The 23,582-nt window shown below is 36.2% G+C and overlaps 1 protein-coding gene across 6 annotated transcripts in view; it reads left to right on the top strand.

Moving 5' to 3' along the window:
* PARG (poly(ADP-ribose) glycohydrolase) overlaps positions 1–23,582 on the top strand; it is a 134,035-nt gene that overhangs the window by 65,941 nt on the left and 44,512 nt on the right. For all 6 annotated transcript variants that reach the window (XM_053909696.1, XM_053909695.1, XM_053909694.1 and 3 more), the window contains 4 exons: positions 4,913–4,992; positions 9,374–9,434; positions 13,487–13,562; positions 19,563–19,710. In XM_053909696.1, coding sequence (XP_053765671.1) covers positions 4,913–4,992; positions 9,374–9,434; positions 13,487–13,562; positions 19,563–19,710 — 365 coding nt within the window. The remainder of the gene's footprint in view (positions 1–4,912; positions 4,993–9,373; positions 9,435–13,486; positions 13,563–19,562; positions 19,711–23,582) is intronic.

The raw sequence follows: 23,582 nt of genomic DNA, 5'->3' as shown, positions 1-23,582 counted from the left end.
TTAAACTTATGGTATCCCAATAGTATTTTCAGAAAATGAGAGTTTAATCCATTGGAGATTTGAAACCAGGCATATTCTTGTCTTCTGGCTGATAGATGTTCTTTTGATCACCAGAATGTTGGGCAGGTAAAGCCTGTGGTAGTTTCCACAATTGTTTTATAAGTCTTTATTTTTTTATTATTTATTTATTTATTTATTTATTTATTTATTTATTTATTTATTTATTTTTTTCAATATATGAAATTTGTCAAATTGGTTTCCATACAACACCCAGTGCTCATCCCAAAAGGTGCCCTCCTCAATACCCATCACCCACCCTCCCCTCCCTCCCACCCCCCATCAACCCTCAGTTTGTTCTCATTTTTTAAGGGTCTCTTATGCTTTGGCTCTCTCCCACTCTAACCTCTTTTTTTTTTTTTCTCCTTCCCCTCCCCCATGGGTTTCTGTTAAGTTTCTCAGGATTCACATAAGAGTGAAAACATATGGTATCTGTCTTTCTCTGTATGGCTTAACCACAATTGTTTTAAGGAATCCTTGCAGCACCTGGCTCTCACTGAGATGGTATGTGTTTAATAAACCTAAACTAGCAAAAAGCAGGAATGATGACTATACATGATCATTGATGCTGTCTGTTGACAGCTTACTTTGATTCTATCTGTGGAAGTTTCTAGGTAGGGAATCTTCTATACTAATAGGTTCAGTGAAAGTAAATGACTTGTCAGTAAAACAAGCAGGACACTGTCTTCCATCAGACTCCATGCTCTTTTCGTTATGTCTCGCTTCTCGAGCAAAATGCTCTGAGTATGCTCCAGAGATGGAAAACAACCAAAAGTTCCCCTTTTTCATGTGACTTATGAAAGATCAAGTACCTAATTTGATGAGCCATTTGGTAAGCTGATTATGGAGCATTTTGTTGTGGTGGTGTTTTCTTTTTGGCCTAGTTGCTATTTATGATTATAGTTTCTGGCAGTTGGGAGTTGTGTGTGTGTGAGTGTATTTAGCCTCAAAAGAGCTATGGCTAGCTAGTTGATTGAATAAGAAAAATGGTTAAGAGTATGTGGTAGGAGGCTGATGTCAATAAATTGAATAAGTCTTCCTGTTTTTATTTATTGTTGTGTTCTTCCAGCCCTGCTTAGTTATGTTAAATACCCCTGACCTTTTCCCCTGCTTGCCTTTCAGGGCCTAAACATTCATATAAAGGCTTCCAATGTGATTAGCATTGATGCTTCTGAGATTGCTTAGAAACTGATGGTCAGAGATTAATTGTGGGTTGCAGCAGTGGTCAGCCCAGGAGGCTTTTACATCTTCCTCTTCCCTGGATTGAAAGTGCTTCTGGGGCCATATGGCAGAGTGCTTCACAGAAAAGCCAAGAATGACTTTGTGGCTGGGTTCCAGGTTATTATTTGCATCCATTTTAAAGTGGAAGTTATAGTGCTTTGGGTTTGATTTACTGTGTGCTAATGGGATTAATCCTTAACTTGAAATCACATGGGTATGTGCGTGTGTGTGTCTAGAATCCAATTCCAGTAATGTTATCAATATTCTATTCGGGGAAAGATTTTATTGAACTATGATTTTCCTTATATGTATGGAAAGAAAAACAATAGTTAATAAGCATCTGACCCTCAATTGACTTATTTCCTTGAAAATAAAAAGTTTTGTTTATAACAAAAAGTGAGGTTGCCTGACTGGCTTTTTCTGTATGCTTATTTTATTTTATTTTAACTTTTTTTAAGTAGGCTTCATCCCCAGCATGGAGCCCAACATGGGGCTTGAACTCACAACCCTGAGATCAAGACCTGAGCTGAGATCAAGAGTCAGACACTTAACCACTGAGCCACCCAGGCTCCCCTGCTTGCTTTTTTAAATACTCTCTAATTACCACTCAGTTAAATGTCAAAATGTCCTCCTTACATGTAGAAGGGTTATTGTGGTCTAGTTTATGTGCATGTTCATATGCATGCCTCCTGGCTTAAAATAGGCCTTCAAATATACACATCCAGGACTTGGAAACCTAAAAAAAGAAATCGGTGTTGAGAAGTTAAAAAATCTGAAAGTGCTTGGTTATTATAAGAAGGTCTTCATGCTCTCTGAGTCTCTGTCTCTCTGTGGGTGCCTTTTCTCTCTGGTGCATTTCTGTCTCTCATTCTTGTGACTTTCGCTTATGTTGTTTGTCCTTGTTTTTATGTGATTTTCACTTGCTTTCATACCAGGATAATTCATTTTATTTGGGTGTCTATGCATAGTTCTTTCAGACTTCCCTGTTGTGGAATTTTAGACTTCATGCAAGGGTTTTAAACCTATTTCATCTTTCCTGACTTCCTACCTCCTTCTTGTCTCTCATTCCTTCCACGTCACATGGCACTTCATGTTCCATCCAGATATTTGGTTACAGAGTGATTTGAAATTAGGCTTGGAACAACAAATAAACAGAATACATTGAGATTCTCTTTGATTTTGTACCTTTAAGGTTAGGACCTGCAAAATAAACAATAGTGCTTGGGGCGCCTGGGTGACTTAGTTGATTAAGTGTCCGACTTCGGCTCAGGTCATGATCTCACGTTTGTGAGTTCAAGCCCCATGCCAGGCTCTGTGCTGACAGCTTAAAGCCTGGAGCCTTCTTTGGATTCTGTGTCTCTGTCTCTCCCCTGCTTGTGCCCTGTCTCTTTCTCTCTCTTAGCTCAAAGCCTGGAGCCTCCTGCAGATTCTGTGTCTCTGTCTCTCCCCTGCTCGTGCCATGTCTCTCTCTCTCTCTCTCCCTCCCTCTCTCTCTCTCCCTCCCTCTCTCTCTCTCTCTCAAAATAAATAAACATTAAAAAAATAATAAGCAGGGGCGCCTGGGTGGCTCAGTCGGTTAAGCGTCCGATTTCGGCTCAGGTCATGATCTCGCAGTCCGTGGGTTCGAGCCCCGCGTCGGGCTCTGTGCTGACAGCTCGGAGCCTGGACCCTGCTTCCGATTCTGTGTCTCCCTCCCTCTCTGCTCCTCCCCCGCTCATATTCTGTCTCTCTCTCAAAAATAAATAAACATTAAAAAAAAAAAAATAAACAGTGGTGCTCATTTGTAGTAGGTGATAATGACTGCCATACAATCTTCCAGGAAAGTCAGTATTGCTAGGGTAGTAAATCTATAGTCCCAAGAGTCTCTTAGAGTTACTAATTTGTCATTGTGGTTTTGAAATATGTGAACTTCTATGCAATTTTATAAACAACTGACCACAAATAGAAGCAAGGGACCCTTTTTTATGTTTGGGGGAATTATTTCTTAAGGACAACAGCTATTTTCTCCTTACTACACAATAGTTCTGTGGAATTGAAACTTTTTTACTTTAATTGAATCACATAGTGCATCAGTTCATCTCTAAGAATAGATGGTGGCTTCCTTTGTATTCATACTGTTTCCCTCTACTAAGTAGTAAACCTAGAAAGGGATTTTGCAATGGTTCCCAAGATATTCATTTAGTAAATCACATTTATTTGATACTGGATGTTTAATTAAACTGCCAAGTGGCTTCTTCATTTTGACTATCATTTTGATTTAAATAAACTCTATCCTGGTTGACACATTGCATAAGAAACCAAGCTGAAATCTGCTCTCTCAAAGATCCTTTCTTTCAGCAGGCAACTGGATTTTAAGAGTATTTGTAATAAACATTTTAGAAAAGTAAGTTCTTTCAAATGAGTAAAAATGATCATATAGGCTCTCTTAAACTATTTTTAAAAATCAGCTCAATTTTATTGTACTTTATTTTTTGAATTAGTTCACTTTTAAATTTAGTTAAAATACTTTTCTGATGTTAGTATTCTTTTCAGGAAATAAATATTCACATAAATTGTTTTCTCAGAAATTTGACCCTGAATACAGAATTTCAGGTCATTGAAAACAGGATCATTTGAAATCTACATTTCCTTCCCTTTTCCTAATTTATTTCAGTTGCTCAATAGGATTTTCTCATGGAATTAACTTTTCCCTCTCTGCATAGTTACATAAGCCTGCTTTCCTAATCATGAAAAATTTCACCCATTTCGGCACTTATTAAAGTGAACTTTTACTTGAAGGGTTTCTGGTTGTAAAGCCAGAGTATATGACTAGAGGCAGATAAATAATAACTCATCATTTATAGCTCAGAATTGCTTTATAATTTTTAAATGCCTTTGGAAAGCTTGATCTTATGCCCAAAAGCATGCTTTTGTGTTTGAAATCCTTTAGTGAACTACTTATTCAGGTCATATGCTTCCAAAGCCCTGCTTTTCTTTCCTCAGGATAAATTGCATTATGTGTTACCATTAACAATGCCACATCATTTCAAAGGAAACTAAATTAAGTAGTGCAAGTCCAGGTTACTGGAATCTAGATGAGTAGGCACTGTTTTGGTCACTATGCAAAGGGTATATCTGTTTAATTACCAAAGACTGTCAGGCCCCAAATACTTTGTCATACCTGCTTGTCATTACTGTCACCACCCACTGCCCTCCCTCCCTGAATACAATCCTTTGGATTTTTTTTCAGGTACCATTTTTGTTCAGTCATTTAACTACCTAGCAATATTGTGAATTATTAGTGTTTGCCATTGGGAAAATAAGCATTTACTCACTGGCCTAATTGACTTTGGGGGACCAGATGGTGCCTTCTCCCTGGAGGACAGATTGGAGAAATGTGGTTGTTAGAGAGTGCCATCTGACTTGAACAACTTTTAAGAAGCCTAGTTCTAGTTGATTTTAGTCTTTTCCAGATGCTGTTCTAATCCAGTTTTCCAGTTTTCTGTCATTACAGAATTGTCTTCCTTTACTTAGTAGCAATGTAGATGTAGTTTTGTGGGTCATTAAGGTATTTATTTATTTATTTATATTTATATTTTCATTAAGGCATTTTAAACCACCCTTTTTTATTTTCTTTATTTTTGATCTCTTTCAGGTTGTTTGAAGGACGTTCATCAAGGAAACCAGAGAAACTTAAGACACTCTTCTGCTATTTTAGAAGAGTCACAGAGAAAAGTAAATTTCTTTCATTCTTAATATAATTTTTATCACTGATGGGGACAGTTCAGATTGAGTGACAGGTCAGAAACATTTTGTGTTCAAAGTACACCTTCCTGCCCAGACCAAATAATTCAATATTATAATTCAGATTTTATGCGTATGCTATGTATGTACATTAAATGTGTGCTATGAATATGTGTGACTTTTATATACTCTGAAATTAGAACAGTGGAACATACTTTAATAAATTTTCATGAATTAAAAACAGTAAATTAGTACTTTGAAAAGAAAATATATTGACCAAAAAATACATTTCGAGTGTCCTTCCTTCCTTCCTTCCTTTCCTTCCTTTCCTTCCTTTCCTTCCTTTCCTTCCTTTCCTTCCTTTCCTTCCTTTCCTTTCCTTCTTTCCTTCTGTCCGTCCTTCCGTCCGTCCTTCCTTCCTTCCTTCCTTCCTTCCTTCCTTCCTTCCAAGTTTATTTATTTTGAGAGAGAGAGCGAGTGAGTGTATGCTTGCACGCCCAAGTGGGGAAGGGGCAGAAAGAGGGAGAGAGAGAATCCCAAGCAGACTCTGCTCTGTCATTGCAGAGCCCAATGATGAGGGGCTCAATCCCAGGGCCATGAGATCATGACCTGAGCCGAAATCAAGAGCCAGATGCTCAACCGACTGAGTCACCCAGGCACCCCAGGTGTTCTTTATTTAAAGAAGCATTGACTACTAACAATTAGTTTATTTGCAGAGGACAGCCAATTTGTTGCCTGCTTACTCATCCCTCTCTTTTGTGGCCCCTTTACACACTGTAGAATTCTTATAAAACAGTATTGTACTTAGTGTTTACATGTTTGTCTTTTTCTGTTGGACCCTGACAATCTTGTTTTCCCAGATTGTGACACCTGAGGCAATAGTGGTAAATGTATAACCAGTGCTGGTAGCGACCAGCTAATAATAGATTGGTATTGGCACTCTTACCCTAGGAGCTGGGTGACCCAGACAAGTTTCTTAACACCTCTAAGCCTTAGCTTCCTGACCTCTAAAATCAAAGAATAATGATAATTACCTCATAAGGTAGTTGTAAATATTAAATGAGAAGTTACATACTTAATAATAAATGTTAGCTATTATCAGTGGGTGGCCTTTTCTAAAAGTTGATTATAAGAGAAACAAGAGCATCCCAAAGTTTGCTTTTGTTACATAGAGAAAGTCAACTCTGGTCAAGTGAAATGAGTTTCAGTTCTGGCCATTCAGTTGTTGGTTTGCCTTAAAGCACATCACTGAATCATTTTAAGGTCAATATTCTCATATTCTTCCTTTAGTATGTAATCTCACATTATAGTGTACTTGGCATTTTTTTCTTTTTGAAGGTATTGCTGTTGAACATTGTTCAGATTTTTGGAAATAAATCAGTTATCAGGATTTTGGTATTTAAGGAAAAAAATCATGCTTCTTTGGAGAGTTATCTATTTCTTATTTATTTTTAGTTTTGTTCATTATACTGAATAAAATAATTAAGGAAATGAAGGCTCATTTGTGTTTGTGAGACATAAAGCCAAATTAGAATTTGTAATAATTTTTTGGAAAGATGAGTATATTTTTGCTATTATAAATTTACTGTGCTAAACAGAATGAATTCCATTATTATACCTAAGTAATTCAGAGTTTACTTTTCTGTCCTTGGAGTCAAATTATGTATGTCTTCTCTAGTCACTAACTTGCCTAAGTTTTAGGATTTTATTTATTTGAGGGAAAAAGCTAAAATTTTGTTTTTTCAACTAGAAATTTATAAACCATCATAAATATTAGGAATTAGGCTGAAAAAATAAATTATAATTAGGCATTTTATTTTCTGGCTTTTTCATTGTACATGGTAATTTAGTCTTTTGTAGAAATGTAATGAAACATCTTACAAGTTTTTAGGATGGAAAGCTACAGGCTTAAGGAGGAAGTAGTGGTATAAAAGAGGTTTACAAGTTAATGATTACCTTACAAAGAAGTTCTGAAGTCTACCGAATAGAAACTATAAAAACCTATTTAAAGTACTGTATTTCATCATATCTAGGATATCGTAGATGGTAAAAAGTGTCATGTTATGTACCACTAAGAAGGAAAAAACACTCAGGATGGGCAGTCATAGGAGACCTCTCTTACAAAGCTGATACACCAAAGGTCTGTACCTTCAGTGTAAGGATAGTTGAGAAATGTACCTGGCTGTGCAAAAAGGAGACAACAAAGGAACTGCAAGTGCCAACCTTGGCACTGGCTAGAGAAAGGACAAAAAAATCTCCCCTGAGAATTTGAACCACAAGTCTCAAGTTTGGGGTCTGAAGTCATATTATCAGTGTGATCCACAAAAGCCTGCAACAGAGGACTTAATTCAGATCTAGATCAGGTTGGTGTTGCTCCCAGATGACTAAGAAGCAGATGCACATTTTCTCTGGAAAAATTCAACTGTAATCTAGACCAGTGGCAAAGGCTAGATACGTTCCATTATGAAAGCTGTATCCCAGTTTCAGAAGTTTAGTACATGAAAAACATGCGCCTTTTAGAATTGATAAAATGTAATTCCGTCAGGACCAACTTTTCAGTGTTGTCAGATGTCTATATTTTATTTATTTATTTATTTATTTATTTATTTATTTAATTTATTTTGAGAGAGAGAGAGAGGGTGTGTGTGTGCAGGAGGGGCAGAAGGAGAGAAGACAGAATCCCAAGCAGGTTCCACAGTCAGCACAGAGCCTGATGTGGGCTCGATCTCACCACTGCGAGGTCACAACTTGAGCTGGTCTCAAGAGTCGGATGCTCAACCGACTGAGCCACTCAGGTGCCACTATATTTTATATTTTAATGGAGATCTTGAGGTTTAAAGATTTTCAAGGGCTTTCTAAAATAATTTCAATATAGTTTTGGATAAAGTATCTTATAGATGGAGTATTTAAAAATTGAGGATTCATATGCAGCATATATTGTGATTTTATTAAGGGAAATATTTTATTAATCAAAGTAACCTAGCATAAAAGTTACCTTTTTATGGAAGAAAGGTAAAAAGAATGCTCTCAAGGTATTTCTGATATTAATTATATCTAAGGAACCATGTTCTACCTTTTTTCTGGCTTTCCCAGCAATATTCATTTATGAATTTCTCTTGGGATCTCCTAATATATCTGAAGGACATTTAATATATGAAGGATTTTAATATGTGAAGGACATTTAATATTCTTATTTATCTGCTAATTTGCTGAATGATAATACTGACATTATTTTCTTATAAATAGAATTGCTTCTCTGGTGTTTGAATTGTTTGATCTCATATTTATGAGTTTTAAATATGCTATCCATTTGCCTTAGAGAAATTACTTAAGGAAATCTTAAGAATATTTATAACCCATATTAACAAAATTCTGTTTTCTACAGTAACTACTCCATATGATTTTTGAGTTGTTACTGCTTGTGACTGAGAGCAGAGAAATGTGGAATCATACAGAGGAATGAAACGATCGTCAAGCTTTCATTGGGCCTCTACCACCATTATCACTAATAGTTCCTGACATATCTCTTTGCTTAAGAGCTTTTTTCTTTCTTGCTTTCTTTTTTTTTTTTTTTTTTTTTTTAACAGAAGAAAACAGAAGTGGCCTGGCCTTTTTAGTTTGTTCTTCTATTTGAATCAAATTACTTTTGGCCTGCTGATTTATTTGTTGTTTTTGCCACTAGTTTAAAAAAAAAAAAAAGTAAACTTAACAGAAAAGGATCATACTCCTTTAACATGTACTGCATTTTGATCCCCCTCCTATCTATCCCTCCTTGACAACTATGTTGTCTTTCTTTTCTCTAACCTCTTAGAACAAAGCAATCCCTCCTTCTAGTTAAGGTGCCTTGTAAGTAAAGCGATTGCATATCATCTAAACCCTGGATTTAACCATGTCAACTCCAAAGGGCATGCCAACAATTTGTTTTTTAATCGCAGACATTTTATTTTATTATAACATGCATAAATGTGTATACATTCATCAATCTTCAGGTGTAGGATCAAGACCTTTCTTTGAAAAGGAGTCTATAGATTAAAATTCAGTTTGTCTTTATTGTATAAGCTACACCCATTAATGCACCTTTTTTTTCCAATGATTTTTCACAAGTATATTCAGTTTAGAAAACTTTACCAGTAAGTATCAACTGTTGTGCTGTTGTTTGTGTAGTTTTGTTTTTCAGTAAGGATTTTATAGCAAGAGTTCCTACTATAAGGATAATATTTTAAATCGATCTTCTGTTGTATTCTAACAGTAAGCTTGGTATTTTCCCATTCGTTTTACAACCATTGTTAGATCCATTCTTTTACTGAATGTATATAATCTTTTCAAAATCAAAACTTCTTTTGGGTGTGTTTTTCTTTTATTGCTTTTGTAGAACCTACTGGCTTGGTGACATTTACAAGACAGAGTCTTGAAGATTTTCCAGAGTGGGAAAGGTAATAGTAATAAAAATAATCTGGGAATCCTAGAATTAGAAGGACTCTTTCATCATGCAAGGATTCTATTTCACAACCTCAGGAAAAATGGTTTCCCAACCTCTTAGTTGCCCTAATGCTAGGGGAGTTTTGTATCATAAATGATCCATTGATAGCTCTCATTGTTAGAAAGGCCATGCTTTCTGAATCAAGGCCTGCAAGCCTTTGACTTCTACTGTTTGCCTTAGTGGATTTTTTTGTTTTTGTTTTTGATTTTATTTTTGTTTTCTGAAACAAAATCTTATTTAGAATTAAGGAGTTTGTGTGTGAAGACACTAATATTAACTAGAACAACCAATATATAATGTTCAGTCTTACCTCCTCTTTTGGTTAGTATATATGTATTTTATGGCTTTTCATTCTGGAGGACAAGATGTTGGAAAATTTTTTCATTAAACTAAAATGTAAATAGTAATTACTTAGAATTTGTCTCATTGACAAGAATTTTGAAGTTTGGCTATTCACATGCAGATTTTGTGGAAGTTGCTAATTTACTGGGGCTTTTTTTCTTATTATTTACCTACAAATAACTGAGAAGAATAATAATCAATCTGAGTTCATTCAGATTTGTAAGTTCCTTGGGGCCCTGAACTAGTCAATACTTTCCCCAGTCTAGAGCAGGTCCCCATATCACCTAAAGAGGAATAGATCACCTTTTCCATTGCACATGAGAACATGATCAAACATACTAAATGCATATTTTGCATATGCATTCGTGTTGACCAGTGCCTCTCATTTTCATTTTCCCATAATTTTTATCATAGCTTTTAATTAATTCCTTTGGAATTAGTGACGAAAGGGACTTACTTTTAAGGAAGTTAACTTGATAAAACACATCTGCTTAAGTGGCTTTCCTGTGGTGTTTTTTTTTTTATCCATCAAAGATGTTTATTTGTGAGGTGAAAAAAACCAAAGAAACTTACATTAGGAGCTGACTGCATGGCTGAGATGACTATTAATAGAGGGAAGTGGGTAAAAGTTTAAACAACCTGAAGACAAAAAACAAAAACAAAATTGAGCCAGAAAGGAAGAGAACATGTACAGCATTTTGGAGTCTTGGCATGTTAGAGATGAAAGGGACCCCCAAGAAATCATCTGGTCTAGCTGTCTACTAAAAGTATCAGTCAACTCTACCTGTGACAGATGACAGACAGCTTCAGTGTTGGGAAATTCACTCTTTCACCTCAGTGTGTCCCATTGTTGATGTTCAACATCATAATGCTTTCTTGACCCACCCCCGTCTCTAACAGTGCACATAGGTAACACACTAAACTTACTCTTTTCTCTGTTTCACATATAATATGGATTCTAAACCCTTTATATTTATTCTTGATCTACTCCAGGCCATTGGTCTCTCTTAAAATATGGTGTCTACAACTAAAAGTAACAATTTGCTGCTATCTGCCCAGGCCAGGGTACAGATTGCTTTTCTTAGCTTTTGTGTTAGTATCTGACAGGAATACAGACGTTTTGTTCATCTCACTTTGGTGTAGATTTTATAGATCATGCAGAGGGCTTGTTTTTAATTCAGCTGTAGATCTCAGCTCTTCATCTGACATTCATTTGGCACTAAGGGGAAAGGACACCCATTTGTACATTACCATCTGGGAGAGAAGGGATAGGTCAAAATGCCAACCACAATTGGCAAGGCTGCTGTGTCAGTGAGATAAATTTGCCCCTGAGTAAGATCAAGATACTCCCCTTAACTTTGATAGGCACAATTTGACTTGATAACTTTTCTAACGTTTTTGTTTCATTGATCTCTTTTTGTTTTAGCTGCTTCGTAAGTGAGTTGGAGAATGTAACTAATCAATCTCCCAGATTCCACAGAACCAGAAACATGCATTCACTTTAAGAGGGAGGATAAAGAAGAGATGAGGATTGTTGGTGTTCCCAACAGCAAGGGGCTAAATGAGAGCCAGGAAGTTGGAGGTTTTTCTGATTTCCAAGCTTCTGCCATGTTACAGTTAACCCAGCAGTCACCAGTGACTACCTTAGCTGGGCTTACTTAATCACAGAGAGTTACAGTCCTCTGTCTTTGATTCCTAGTGCGGTGGTATGAAAGATTTGCTTGGGCCAAAAGGGGACACCTGTCAGGAAGTTGGAGGATGCTTTTTTAAAAAGTGGCTAGCAATTTCATAATTTTATTGAGAGCTGTACTATATGTTGACAGCTTCCATCATGGAGAATAGTTGATGTCAGATGAGATTTGTTTTGAAGTCCTGGCTGACAAACTAGAGATTTCTGGATCGTGCTTCTTTGTCCTTTCAGTAGTATCCTCATGGATAGTCTCCCTTAGCATAAAATGGCTAGGAAAATAGGATCAAAAAACAAACGAAGGAAGTTAAAAAAAAAAATCAAACTTGTGTCACTACTTTCTACAAGAGATTTGGAAAGTAATTTTTCTAAAGGTGTAGCATACTGGTTAAGAGTTTGGACCACTGTTAGGTTACCTGGGTTCAAATCTTTGTTTTGCTTCATTTATGAGACTTAGGCAGGTTACTTAAATGCTTTCTGTGTCTTGTTTTCCCATCTGTGAAAGGAGATGGTAATGGGGTTGCTATCAGGATTAAATGAGTTAATGCAAATGCAGCTCTTAGAATCTGTAGTGAATTGCCTGCTGAGTTTAAGGCTCTCAGTCTTCTGGACTGGAGCTTCCCCAGAAATGTATTTGGACTCCTTGAAATCAGGAAGAATGTAAATCCCAAAAAGTAAATAGCACTCCCCCAGTTAAATTGTTTTTAAAAATGTGTAATTATTATAAAAAATATGTAATTCCCCCCGCATGAATGCCACCCTTATGTAAGTTAGAGATTTGGATTTCATCTGTTATATTCTTTTATAACTTATATTCTTTATTAAGTAAGTAATGGGGAGAGTCTATTAGCAAAAAATGTCATCAAATACTATTAATAAAATGGAATTGATTGTTTAATATAATGTAAGACAGGTAAACACAGTAAGGGAGGAAAAAGTTTCTTCTTAACCCAGTTAGGATCCCAGACTGGGTCTGAAAATTAAACAGACAAAGACAGATTAACAGGAGAAAAGCACACAAGTTTATTTAATATAAATTGTACATGTCGCAGGAGCCTTCTTAAGGAAATGAAAGCCCAAAGAAACAGACCCACATACTTTATACTAGGTTTGATAAAGAGTGAACATCTCTAAGGAATATGACAGATTAAGAAATATGAGGTAATTGTAGTAAGCTGGGGGAAACTTAGCAAGGCTTGTTTGCTAGATTCTTGATACCCCTTCTTCTTTGGAGATAAGGATACTGCTTTCCTCCAGATAGAGGGTGGGCACCTTGCATATGAGGGGTTTATTACAGGGAAGAACTATGAGGAGGGGAGGTCAGAGTGACCCTCCTGTTTCTGCCATTTTCTCAAATTTAAAATATTTGTTAGGCCATGGTGTCACGTTTTAGGGTGGCATGACCTCAGTGACCATGGCTTATAAAAGGGAAAGAAAATAATTGTGACTTAGAGGTACTAGGTTCATCCATCAATTTTATTAATATAAAAATACAATAGATCAGAATTTCTGTGGCATGTATTTTCATCAAGATACCCCTGCCACACACACTCATGTTTATCAAACTAGTGAAAATAGACCCTATCTTAGCATCATATATGATTTATTGCTAAATTTTTCTGTATTTTTCTTTGGGTTGCCAACTGTAGCATAATAACATTTCATAGATCTTAAAATTTTTTTTATATTTTGAGAAGTTTTTCAACTCTTAAAGAAAAGAAACTGATATTTTATAGGAGAAATAATGGGTTTCAGAACAGCATATTATCCCATTTTAATTTAAATATGTGTATTTAATATTTGAATAAGAACACGTTTGGGAGCGTCTATATCAAAAATGTTAACCAGGCATCTGTTTCTGGCTTTTACGATTCGAAACAGTTTCAATTTGTCTTTTATATTCATCTATATTTCCACATTTTTCTGTAGTGAAGTATTTGTCATTAAAAGTAAAGGATTATCTTTTTAAATTATAGATGTGACAAACCCCTGACTCGATTGCATGTCACTTATGAAGGTACCATAGAAGGAAATGGTCAAGGCATGCTACAGGTAGGTGAATCACAATGTGTGTGTGTTTGGGACTCTCTCTCATCGAGTGACAGCAAAGAAAACTTGAAAACCTATTTGTTCATCTCCTAAACTGATTTAATGCAAAGAAGCATGATAGCAGAATGGAGAAGAACACCAAACAGATCATCTTGACAGCCTTGGTAAAGCTGTTATTTGCCAGTGTACTGTTTCTCACGTGTGCCTCTTTAAAAAGCCTTTGACAGAAAATCTTAAGATCTGGACAACATCAGGCCTCTTAGTTCAGACATTGACTGTAGATTGACAGTGGAGGAAGTTCCCAGGGTATGGTCTTGACAAGCCATCACTAGGCAGTTTTGTTCTTTTTCTTTAAAGGCTGTTGCTCTGCCCCCAAATGATGACCAGCTTGAAATGTTTTTCTGCCACCAACCTTGTTCAGGTCTTAGGACACAGACATCTAAAATTGATTGATAAGAAAGTCGTCTCTCCCATATGTAACAGTTTTAGGTACGTGAGCCAGCTATGCTTGCTGTCTCTTCCCCGTTTCAGAGCAGGTTATTTTGTCCATCTCTCAGTCTTTGTTATTTATCTGTGTCATTGCCTTCACTTTAAAAACATATATTTTTGGAAAAAGGAGTTAACAAAGAAAACACCCTGTGTATCTAGCTTTAAATTGTTGTAACACTTAACACATGTTTTCCTTTTGCTTTGTAGTGATAGTGATCTTTTTTCAAAAATCAGTAATCTGAGGCAAAATGTTGGTGATTTGTGTTCTTATCCCAATGTCAGTATCCCAATGTCAGGCATCACAATGTCAGTTTTCTTTGAAAGATGCTTATACATCATTTCACTTCTACTGGGAATTGCTGATTTTTCTTCTTAGATCCTTATTTGGTGCTTATATTGGGTCAGACTCTAAATCAGGTTCCAGAGAGTGGACTAACTTATTTGAATAACTTAATGTATACTGTAAAATTACTAGACTGATTTGCATTTGCCTAGTTATTATATATTTATACTCTAAGTGCTTAATGAAACTGAGATTCTTTTTAGAATGGCCTTTTAAAAGATACATTTATAATTAAAATCTTCAAAGGGGCAAACCATGTTTTGTTTTAAATCACCATCTCCCAGTGATTTTTTTGAGATTATAAATAGAAATACTTAGGATAACTGGAGTAATATTTGTCTGGTAGTTAAAAAATTTTTTTTTAATTTGTATTTAATCATTACTTTTTTTGTTAAATAATAATTTTGAAATAGGCTTAAAATTTACTTCAAATGAATGTTACTTTTCCCCCACATTTCCATTTTGATGATGTTCTTTTCTACATTAAAGTAATAGATTGACTGAGAGAGTCTTAATACACATGAAATAAACAAAGCTACTGCTAGTTAGCGCTGTGGGAATGCTGACCTTTCATCACAATACAATTCAGCAAGGAATTATTTAACAACATTCAAGGGTGAGATTCTTCCCACTTTTCCAGAATATATTATAGGTGAAATGTGAAACCTCAGTAGATTAAAAGAATACCATAAAGACTTCTATTAATTATTCTCCCTACCCATGCTATGTATCCCCAGGAGATTGGAGAATACTGTATTGCAATTTAAAAAGTTCCTTGTGTAGCATATAAGTTACATTATGCTGAATGGCAACAACAAGACCTCTCTAAGGATTGTTATCATTTCTCTCTTTTCATCAAGTTATAATTCAGAAACTGAATAATCTGAACAAGTAGCTTTAAAGTGAAGTGAGTTGGAAAATGGCTAAAAATAAGCACTCATATGCTTGTGTTCATGTTCTGGAACAGGTTTCTCACCTGTAATAGAAAGCCTTCTATTAAGAACTTTTTTAAGTAGTGGAAAGTTTGATTTTTTTAAAAGACCCCTGCCTTCAGGGGCATATTGAGTTTAGTATAACGTATTTATTTCTATGCATACCTTTCAAGTAATAAATGTTGGCCTTTTATTCAAAGAATGAATAATAGTATGCACATTGAATGTATTTCATTTATCATTACCAAGTTATACATAAATTATATAGAACTTCCTTTTTATTTTAGTTATGTACCTTGTTCCAGTAAAAATTAAGTTTAGCTGATCTCAAACTTTGTTTCTCATTTGTATTCACGATACCATTATACTTACGTAGCTAGTCTCTTGGTTTTCAAGTGCTGTCTGTTTTAATTTTTTGCTGGACCTCTCTTTTCTTCAGTTTCTTTCCCACTGACTTATTTGAGGCCTAAGTAATTCTTGTCAAACCTATTTAGTAGTCACCTAACCAGCTTCTCTGCTTTTAATTTTACACCTTTCCAATTCATTCTTTAAACTCTAGACTGAGTTTAAAGTTACAACTGGACTCTGTGTAAGGCCCAGTTGTAACTTTTCTTTTTATAATCATTCCAAGAATACCTTATCACCAACCATAATCCTTCACATACTCTACATCGCAGATAGGCGTGAGGAACATGCTTATCACTCTTCATAGAGCTGCTTACAGCTCTGTGTTTTTCCTATGTGTTTGTGCAGTTATTCCCTCTGCCTGAATGTCAGCAAAATCTAAATTGAATATCATCTCCTCTTGTAAACTCCCCTATTCTCCTCCCCATGCTCCAATTTTAGTTAATTTTATTATTTGGAAAGGATCAAATATATTCTAGTAGGTTCGTTAATAAACATTTTTTCATTCTGCTTATGTGCTGGGATCTCATCTAGATTACAAATGCTGTGAAGCCAGGGCCCACGTCTTACTTATTTTTGTATCTCATGGTCCCCAGCACAATATTCAGTTAATATTTGTTGAATATTTTAAGTCATAAATCACCCAATGCATAATGACTTTATATGTTGTAAATAATTCTAATCAATGGACTTGTTGAATCAAAATTATTTTTCTATATAAGCTACAGAATTACTCTTTTTTTAGTGTTGATTTAGTATGTCTGAATGTAAATTTATATATGATTCTGTGATAACTCATTTCAAGATCTTGTCCAGTCATATTTTTCAGTATTTTCTAAGTTCTTTTCTAATGAAAGAAGACTGCTTTACCTTCTATTAGTTTCTGTCTTTCCACATATATTTTTATATATAAAAAAATTCATATTCTTGTTTTACTCTTTTGTAGAATAGGCTTCAAAGTATTGTTTAATATTACAATTGCTTTAGAGACATAAGCAACTTAAAAAAATTTTTTTTTAATGTTTATTCATTTTAGAGAGGAGAGGAGGAGGGACAGAGAGAAAGGGAGACACAGAAACCGAAGCAGGCTCCAGGCTGTGAGCTATCAGCACAGAGCCCAGTGCAGGGTCCGAACTCACAAACTGTCAGATCATGACCTGAGCCAAAGTCGGATGCTTAACCGACTGAGCCACCCAGGTGCCCTGAGAATACAAGCAGGTTTTAAGAAATCTTACATTTGACAGTAGTCTGAAAGTATATGTAAAATCATAGAAAAAAATCTATATTGGTGTCTGCCCCTGATTCTTTGCACAGAGCTCCTAAAACCCTTGTAATTTCCTAGGTGATGGGAGTGTCTTTTGTTCTGATGAGGTGACTTTTGGTGAGCTCCTGGAGAGCTTTAGGGTGGGGGCTGGTTACCAAAAAGACTAAGCCATGATTAGAAGCTTGAAACTTTCTACTCTACTCCCCATATTCTGGGAAAAGGAGAGGGACTGGAGACTGTGCTAATGATTGATGATCCTGCCTAAGTGATGAAGCTTCCACCAAACTACCCAAAAGTATGGCATTCAAAGAGCTTCCAGGTTGGTGAACATGTGGAAGTTGGTGAACATGGGGAGAGGGAGAGGTAGCTCTATGCCTCTTACCATATACCACGCCCTATCACTTCATATGTCTGTTCATCTCTGTCCATTATTATATCCTTTTTAATAAATGAGTAAACATAAGTAAGTGTTACCGTGAGTTCTGTGAGTTTATCAAACCACAAGAGCAGATTATGAGAACCCCATTTATAGCCGATCAACTGTACTTCTAGTTGCAGTTGGTGTCTGCAGTGGGGCAGTTTTGTGGGACTGAATTGTTATTAGCCTGTTGGATCTGATGCTAACTCCTGGTAGATAGTGTCAGAACCGAATTGAATTATAGGACACCCAGCTGGTGTTTCAGAATTGCTCTATGTGTGGAAACCCATACATCTGACATCAGAAGTGTTGTGAGTGTGGTAGTACCGTAGGAGTAGAGGAAAGAGAGTTATTTTCTCTGTACAGTATTCAAGCCTCTCTTGCCTTACTAAAATCTTTGTGGGTGTGGGTGGCTATGTATGTACACAAGGTGTTATGTATGTGTGTAATCTAAATCCTCAAATAGGGTAATCTAAAAGTTGGAAACCATTTCTTACATATTGCCCCAAAGAGCTTCACATAATGTTGGACATGCTGGAGTGCTTAGTAAGTTTAAGACAAATAATACTGACAGGTAGAATTTGCTTTGTCTAGAGCATTGTGTAACTCATCTTTATTAATAGGAGCTTGGGGATCCCATTATAGTACTCCACAGAAAGCTTATGAGTAATTTTAAACTAAATTGGAAATATTAATTTAGTTGAATCTTTTTTTTTTTGTTTTAATGTTTATTTTTGAGAGAGGGGTCAGAGTGTTAGCAGGGGAGGGTCAGAGAGAGAGACAGACAGACAGACAGAATCCGAAGCAGACTCCAGGCTCCAAGCTGTCAGCACAGAGCCTGACACAGGGCTCGAACTCATGAACCATGAGATCATGACCTGAGCTGAAGTCTGATGCTCAACCGGCTGAGCCACCCAGGTGTCCCCTTTGGGTTTTTCTTTTAACTTTTTTTTTTTTATTCCAGTTAGTTAGCATACAGTGTGATATTAGTTTCAGCTATACAATTTTTGATTCAACACTTAGATACAACAACCCGTGCTCATCACCACGATGCACTCCTTAATTCCCATCACCTATTTAACCCACCCCCCGCCTATCTACCCTCTGGTAACCCTCTGTGTGCCCTCTATAGTTAAGAGTCTGTTTCTTGGTTTGCCTCTGTTTCTCCCTCCCCTGTGATTGTTTATTTTGTATCTTAAACTCCAAATATGAGTGAAATCATATGGTATGTGTCTTTCTCTGACTGACTTATTTCACTTAGCATAATACTCTCTGACTCCATTCTCATCATTGCAAAAGGCAAGATTTCATACTATTTTTTGGCTGAGTAATATTCTAGTGTGTGTGTGTGTGTGTGTGTGTGTGTTTGTGTGTATGTGTGTATGTATATATATACATAAAACATCTTCTTTATCCATCAGTCAATGGACATTTGGGCTCTTTCCATAAACGTGCACCCCAATGTTTATAGCAGCATTATCAACAATAGCCAATTTTATGAGTCTTTGTTGTTAAACTAGGTTTCCTGTTTTCTTTTTTTTTTCTCCTTAGGTATAGTAAAAATAAACAGTTTGTAATGTTCATGTTGTTTGCTTTGCATCTGAATTTAGGGTGAAATTTTATCTCTTTATTCTTTCACAGAAGAAAAAGGTTATCCAAAAAAGGGCAATTACTTAAAAAAAAGGGCAATGACTAAATTTTTCAGTTCTTTAAGGACAAATGTTTGATTGCCATATTATATAAGAAAGATATAATTATATTAGGGTAATATGAAATCCATAAATGGAAATTGAGTAGTGAATGGTAGGGAAATGATCTTGAAACCTTTCCAGATAAAGTTTCCTTTGATTTGTGGCCCTTGTAGTACATATAAGGTTTGTAAATAAGAGTCTGTATGATTACACTGAGGCTTTTGCCTAAAAGCTCCATTTTCCAGGTTCCTTCTAAGGTTTTGGAATCTAAAGAAGTATGCAAAGATGTTACCTGGAGTGAGATGGAAAGAGTGCAGTCAACCACAGTCTGTTCTCCGTTGGAAGATTACTAATTTGGGGATTGATTTATATGGGAAACGAAAGCAAGAGAGAAAGTGCTTCTTTATCATATATGTAGGTATTTTAGATAATCATTTAACATGCCACATTTTTCCAAATAGGTGGATTTTGCAAACCGTTTTGTTGGAGGTGGTGTAACTGGTGCAGGACTTGTGCAAGAAGAAATCCGCTTTTTAATTAACCCCGAGTTAATTGTTTCACGGCTCTTCACTGAGGTGCTGGATCACAATGAATGTCTTATCATTACAGGTTAGTTTTGGGAAGTCTGTACAATAAAGTAGCTTTCCCCACCTATGAGTATCTATCATGAAGACTAGAGGCCACCCAGATACAGCTTTTCTCTATCATTGGCCTTAGTCCCAATGTTTTTATTGATTAATTTATTCTTGGTTTTTGGAAATTGTTACAGTTCTATTTTCCTAGTCGAGTAAGACACTTGATACCCACCTTTTCATTCTTGACATCTTTATCTGAGGAACAAGGGTAAAAGCTACCCTCCAGTTTGAAATTTTATGTTATGCCCTTAAAAAGAGGATAGTGATGTGTCTTTGACCATGTATTCTGTTATTATTCTTCCATTATGTTTCCAAATTGCTTTGTTATACTTCAATATGAAGATGTATATACATTTAAAAAGCATACTTACAGTATTCAAAGAGAGTACAACAGAGAGCTTTCATTGAATAGTAATAAATCAGGAACCTTATGTTTACCCTAATTTCTAATCCTGAGAGAAAAAGTGTGATGATCTAAATGCCTCTTCTTGATTTAAGTTAATATGGAAGGAGGAGAGAGGGAAATATAGTAAAATTTATACTTTTGGTCTATTATTGAGATTAAAATTTTTTTCTTAAGTTTTTTTACCTTGAGATACAACTATATCACTGTATTTTCTTGTGAATCAGCTACCAAAAATTTAGTGATTAACTCCCACCTCTCAAATTCTTAATCAGCCACTATACATAAGTTAAGTCTTTTATTCAGGTACCTAAAAGAACATTCCCACATAAAAGCCATAATCAGTCATCAGCTGCTGATGCCTCTATCTTTCTGCAAAAGAAGATTTCTTATCCTTTTTGAATCTGTTGCCGCTTTGAGATTAGTGTGGGAAACTAAATATTTAACTGGGTTGGAGAATTTGGTTGATTGTTATTCTGAAAAATTACAGTGAGAGAAAAACCATTCCATAGGAGTTACATAAAATTTGTACTCAACTAATTTACCTCCAAAGACGTACGTGTCTGAACTAAGACTCTGAGATCTACTCTTGAAGCCACTGTCTTTGTCTCAGATATATTTGTAGACAACCTTCAAGAGAGTATCAACATTTTGTTCCTTATGTTTTACTTTCATGATTTTCTCTTTGTCTTTGAACAGTTTGATTATGATGTGTTTAGAATCTCTTTGATTTTTATCCTATTTGGGGTTCATTGAGCTGCTTGAATGTTTAAATTTGGTAAATTTTTGACCAGTACTTCTTTAAATATTCTTTCTGTCCCTTTTTTTCTTCTCCTTCTGAGAATCCCATTATGCATATGTTGGTATACATGATGATGTCTTATTGGTCTCTGAAGCTCTGTTCGTTTTTCTTCATTCTCTATTCTTTTGTTCCTCAGACAGGATAATCTCATTTGACCTATATTCAAGTTTACAGATTCTTTTTTGTGCTTCCTTTCACTGCCTTTGAGTCCCTCCAGTGAAAAATGTTTATAACTTTTTTTTTCTTATGGTTATTTATTTATTTTGAGGTTGGGGGGAAGGGGCAGAGAGAGAGGGAGAGATAGCATCCCAATCTGTGATGACAGCACAGAGCCAGACATGAGGCTTGATCTCACAAACCATAGGATCATAACCTGAGCTGAAATCAAGAGTCAAGGATGCTCAACCAGCTGAGCCACCCAGGTGCCCCTGAAATTTTTATTCTGATTACTGTACTTTTCAACTCCAGAATTTCTATTTGGTTCTTTTTTTTTTTTTCTTCTTAATAATTTCTCTCTATGGGGCGCCTGGGTGGCGCAGTCGGTTGAGCGTCCGACTTCAGCCAGGTCACGATCTCACGGTCCGTGAGTTCGAGCCCCGCGTCAGGCTCTGGGCTGATGGCTCGGAGCCTGGAGCCTGTTTCCGATTCTGTGTCTCCCTCTCTCTCTGCCCCTCCCCCGTTCATGCTTTGTCTCTCTCTGTCCCAAAAATAAATAAAAAACGTTGAAAAAAAAAAATTAAAAAAAAAAAAATAATTTCTCTCTCTCTCTCTCTTTGAGATTCTCTATTTGTGAGGCATTATTTGCAAACTTTAATTTAGTTCTTTAGACATAATTTCCCTTAGTTTTTTGAATATATTTAAAATAGCTAATGTCTTTGTTCAGTAAGTCTAACATCTGGGCTCCTTGGGTACAGTTATAGTTTACTCCCTTTTTTTCCCTGAGTATGGGCCTACTTTCTTTTTTCTTTGCATATCTCAATTTTTTGTTGAAAACCACACATTTGAATAATGTAGCAACTCTCAAAATCAGATTTTCCCCTTTGCCTAGAGTTTGTTTTTGTTGCTGTTTTCTCTTGTTGTTTCGTAACCTTTCTAAACTAATTCTGTAAAGTCTGTATTCTTTTTTTATATGTGACCATTAGTCTCTGCTGGGTTAGGTTAGTGGTTAACTAATGATTGGACGAAGATTGCTTAAATGTTTAGAGCCAATAAGTCTTTCAGTCTTTAGTGAAGGGCTCTATGTGGACACTGGGGCTCACCTTCAGCACTCAACCAGGCCAATGACACTTCCTTCCTGCTTGTACTTCACACTTCACTTCCTGCTTGCACAGAGCCTCAAGGTCTGAGGAGTGAGCTTAGGACTTTCTCACGTCTTTCTTGAGCATGTGCACAGACATGGTCATACATATAGACTTCTAGATTCCTGGGAATACTAAGAACTTTTTAAAGCCCCTTACAGATATCTCATTCCTCAGCTTTTCTTTTGAAACTTTTTGATAAGGCTATTACTTGCCCTAACTGATATCTACTGCCTCAGGCAGCCATACTGCTAAGCAATTCCATGTAATTGTTTTCAACGAACAACTTTGGGGATTAGGTTTTTTATACTGGGTAAATTCCAAGTCAGGTCAAATAAAGGCAGCTTTGTGAGTGAGGTCTTCCAGGGAACCACCAGATAGGTTAGATGATGACAGTTCTCTGAGAATGGGGCTTTGAAGGAGCTTCAACCTTTTTCTGAACCCTTAGGTGGTTTTCACTGTGATTACAGACTGTTGGTGTTTTGTTTTTTTTTAAATATGAAATTTATTGTCAAATTGGTTTCCATACAACACCCAGTACTCATCCCAAAAGGTGCCCTCCTCAATGCCCATCACCCACTTTCCCCTCCTTCCCACCCCCCGTCAACCCTCAGTTTATTCTCAGTTTTTAAGAGTCTCTTATGGTTTGCCTCCTTCCCTCTCTAACTTTTTTTTTTCCTTCCCATCCCTCATGGTCTTCTGTTAAGTTTCTTAGGATCCACATAAGAGTAAAAACATATGGTATCGGTCTTTTTCTGTATGACTTATTTCACTTAGCATAACACTCTCCAGTTCCATCCACGTTGCTACAAAAGGCCAGATTTCATTCTTTCTCATTGCCAAGTAGTATTCCATTGTGTATATAAACCACAATTTCTTTATCCATTCATCAGTTGATGGACATTTAGGCTCTTTCCATAATTTGGCTATTGTTGAAAGTGCTAGACCCCGAATAGCCGAAGTAATATTGAAGAAGAAGACCAAAGCGGGAGGCATCACAATCCCAGACTTTAGCTTCTACTACAAAGCTGTGATCATCAAGACAGTATGGTATTGGCACAAAAACAGACACATAGACCAATGGAATAGAATAGAGACTCCAGAATTGGACCCACAAAAGTATGGCAAACTAATCTTGACAAAGCAGGAAAGATTATCCAATGGAAAAAAGACAGTCTCTTTAACAAATGGTGCTGGGAGAACTGGACAACGACGTGCAGAAAAATGAAACTAGACCACTTTCTTACACCATTCACAAAAATAAACTCAAAATGGATGAAGGACCTGAATGTGAGAGGAAACCATCAAAACCCTAGAGGAGAAAGCAGGAGAAAACCTCTCTG

The sequence above is a fragment of the Panthera pardus genome, unplaced genomic scaffold, assembly GCF_024362965.1.
Source record: "Panthera pardus isolate Hobbes unplaced genomic scaffold, ASM2436296v1 HiC_scaffold_22, whole genome shotgun sequence".
In the NCBI taxonomy this organism is placed as follows: domain Eukaryota; kingdom Metazoa; phylum Chordata; class Mammalia; order Carnivora; family Felidae; genus Panthera; species Panthera pardus.
Note: the sequence above shows the minus strand (reverse complement) of the source record. Positions and strands in the feature narration are given on the sequence as shown.